This window comes from Gossypium hirsutum, chromosome D08 (genome assembly GCF_007990345.1).
Source record: "Gossypium hirsutum isolate 1008001.06 chromosome D08, Gossypium_hirsutum_v2.1, whole genome shotgun sequence".
Taxonomy (NCBI): domain Eukaryota; kingdom Viridiplantae; phylum Streptophyta; class Magnoliopsida; order Malvales; family Malvaceae; genus Gossypium; species Gossypium hirsutum.
In genome coordinates this window covers 43133388-43136991 of record NC_053444.1, presented here as the reverse complement: position 1 = coordinate 43136991, position 3604 = coordinate 43133388, and the positions used below count along the sequence as shown (strand labels likewise).

The 3604-nt window shown below is 35.4% G+C and overlaps 1 protein-coding gene across 1 annotated transcript; it reads right to left on the bottom strand.

Moving 5' to 3' along the window:
• Positions 1 to 2704: 2704 nt before the first annotated feature.
• LOC107906836 (uncharacterized) lies at positions 2705 to 3325 on the bottom strand. The gene has a single exon (XM_016833962.1). The coding sequence runs from the start codon at positions 3323 to 3325 to the stop codon at positions 2705 to 2707; it is 621 nt and encodes a 206-aa protein (XP_016689451.1).
• Positions 3326 to 3604: the final 279 nt, after the last annotated feature.

Below are 3604 nucleotides of genomic sequence, written 5' to 3'. Positions count from 1 at the left end.
AGTAAATGAGCCTCCACACTTGCGATTCTAAATGCAATGAAAAGTAAATTGACCTCCACACTCGGGCCTCTAAATGCAATGTAAAGTAAATGGACCTCCACAACCAAGCTTCTAAATGCAATGAAAAGTAAACGGACCTCTACGCCTGGGCCTCTAAATGCAGTGAAAAGTAAATGGACCTCTACACCTGGGCCACTAAATGCAATGAATGCTTTCCTTTCTTCATTTCTTAAATTTTTCATAAAAGGTCATCATTTTGAGAGTCATGTCTTTAGGTTGAAAAAGATCAAATCCCTATCCACACACAATAGATCATGAAAATCAAATTCCATGGGATATCACCTTAACAAATTTTAAATTGATTTTTTGACTCATAAATTAAATTCTCATATAATAATTCACTTTAACAGGCTTGGTACTACGGATTTCATAAATCCACCCTTGAAACTTAAACTTCTTGCATCAAGAGTCAACTCGTTAATTCTTGTGAAGCCGAATTTTCGTTTCCTGACTTTGAACTGTTCCGGCTGTGGACCCTATACCATTATCTTTTGCAAAATTGCATCTTAAAGTAGATATTTATATAGTTCCTTTCTCTTACTCTCTCTATCTTTTTTTAGTTTATTTTTTATTTTTTAGTTTTTTTAGTTTTTTTTTGTGTAGGCAAATTCTTCTTTCTATAGGCTCTTACATACTCCAAGTAGATTAATTCCCTAATATAAATCGGCCATGAGCAATCAGAGATGAACTTGTTCAAAGGTTATAGTGTCGCTCGAGTTTTGGTGCCAAAAAAAGGGCTAAAATAAGCTCAAATAGATGACTTTAGGGCTTGTACCGAAGGATCAATTTCTTTTGAAAATCTTCATTATCCTCTAAGGCATATCATACCCTCCTCTCCTTTTTTTGTTAGAAATCTCTCTAGACTTCTCATTTATGAGTTTTCACTCTAGAGTTCATCTCCTTCTTTTATTCTCTTGAAATCGTCACAATTTCCCAAGGATTAACTTCCTGATTTGAACAACATATTCAATCCAAATGGTCTTTTAGGGGTTGTAACATGGTCTAATGGTTAAAGGTCAATCAGAGAAAGGTTTTCCAGGCTAAAATTATGTGAAAGAGTATAAAAACCATGAAAAATTATTGTGAATTTTTTTATTGCTCCTTCCCTCACTTTTTTTGTTTCTTATTTGCTTTCGTTATTTCTTCTTAGTTTTTATTTTTTTGAATGAGATCAAGAATTCATAATTTTGCATTATCAAGAATTCATAATTTTGCATTCATTCTTCATGACCTTTCTTGTCAATCCATGATGTTCGATGGATGACTTTAACTAGGGCTTAGGAAGAAGATACATTAGACTCAAAATGGGGTAGCAAGGGATATAATTTTCTCTAAGTGATGGGGAGAACAAAGGGATGCCATTTATCATTTCAAAATATGGTTAATGTTATCACACAGGTCATTCTTGGGAATGTGCCCATATTTTCAATTTGAATTACACATAATCTCATGTTTGGCTCACAATGCTGTAAAATCATCGATCCATACCCAAAACTTCATAATTTGTCCTCCAACGTGGAGGGTGATCCTTCCGCAATGGTCAATTTTTAACAAACAAGATGACAAAAAGTGGTTAACAGAGGATGAAATTTTTTTTGAAGTGAAGGATATCTCAAAAATGCCATTCGTCACTTTGAACATGACCAACTTATTAAGTAATTAACCTTAAAGAGAATACAAGACTCCAAAGCAAAAAGTAACCTTAAATGTGATGCACAAAGAAAAGCAAAATAGAAAAAGCCAACATTACTTAAAGTGAATAACTTTTTAAAAACGATCAAGCTTAGTTTTTAAGCAAATTATTTTTTCACTGCATTAGAATTTACAGGGTTCATTATCTTGTCTCTGTCCATTTTAGCGATAATCAATGCTCCACCAGAGAAAGGTTTTTTCACCGCATACGATCTCTCCCATCTTGGCATCCATATTGTCTACATAAATCTAGCATTTATGAAATTTACGAGCATAATTTAAACAATCTTGTTCCAACGTCAACTAGAAATATCCAACCCCATGATTTGCCTTGCCATCATTTGAATGTTACTATGTGCTCCACATACTCCATCATGGATTTCCTTCACTATCTAATTCACCTTTTCTATGTTGACACATCTCATTAGGGTTTAGTTACGTCCTCTTTTATACAAAAAATCACTGTCCAAGAAGAAACCCATAGTCGGCCTTCTATTTATTTGTTTATCATTTTCTGAGGCGCAATTCGGGTATTGCTGGTATTGCAAATATCGCTTAATGTCAATATACCATGGTTTCCCATTCGTTCCCGATTCTACTCTCGCGCAGTGGGCCGATGAGTCCTTGACTATTAGCTGTATAGGTTGCATTTCTATTTCGGGTCCTACTTTGAACATGGTGGTTAGATTAGCTAACGCATCTACTAACTAGTTTTCTTCTCTTGGCAAATGAAAAAAATTGGACATTATCAAAATCTTTGATCAGTCCATGCACATATGTTTGATAATGAATAAGTATGGAATCCCTTTTTTTTTTCATTCTCCTCTTAATCGATAAACAACTAACACTGAGTCACCAAAAACTTTTAAAACCCTGATCTTTTTCTCAATGGCAATCTAAAGTGCCAAAACGCATGCCTCTTATTCAGTTACATTTTTCGTATAGGTGAACATTAGTTTAGCTGTAGCGGGAAAATACTGCCACTTGGGGAGATTAGTACTGCCCCAATCCCATGCCCAATCATGTTGGATGCTCCATCAAAATACACCCTGCAAGTTTCTTCTTCGAGCTTTGAAATTGACATGATCTCTTCGTCTGGGAAATCAAAACTCATGGGCTCATATTCCACTTTCGCTCGATCTTCCAGAAATTTTGGGACTATGCTTCCTTTTATAGCCTTTCGGGAGATGTAGGCGTTGTTATACTCGGACAATACCACTTGCGAACGAGCAACTCTCTCTAACAAAGATGACTTCTCAAAAATGTACTTCAAAGGGTCCGACTTTGAGATGAGGAAGGTGGTGCGATACAATATGTATTGCCTTAGTTGACGCACGATCCATGCTAAAGCACAACACATATTTTCCAGATGGGAATACTTAGCTTCGTATTTCGTGAACTTCTTACTCAGGTAATATGTTACGTGCTCTTTCTTATTTGAACCATCTCGTTGCCCCAGAACAGAACTTATAGAATTGTCTAGCACCACCAAATACAAAATAAAAGGTCTTCCTGGCACTGGGGGAATCAAAATTGGTGGCTTAGCCAAATACTCTTTTACTTTCTCGAACATTTTTTGACAATCTTCAATCTATTCACCATCACTATCCTTACGTAAAAGCTTGAGTATGGGATCACATTTATCTATCAACTGTGAGATGAAATAAAACACATAATTTTACCGTCCCAAAAAACCTCTTACCTCATTTTTAGTTTTAAATGTGTCAAATCGTGAATTGCTCGAACCTCATCCGGATCTATTTCAATTCCCTGTTCACTTACTATGAAACCCAACAGCTTTCTCGACTTTACCCCAAAAGTACATTTTACTGGATTTAATCTCAATTTATAT

What these genes read in the sequence shown, in the direction of transcription:
- LOC107906836 (XM_016833962.1), bottom strand. Translation starts at nt 3,325, where the DNA reads ATGTTCGAGAAAGTAAAAGAGTATTTGGCTAAGCCACCAATTTTGATT.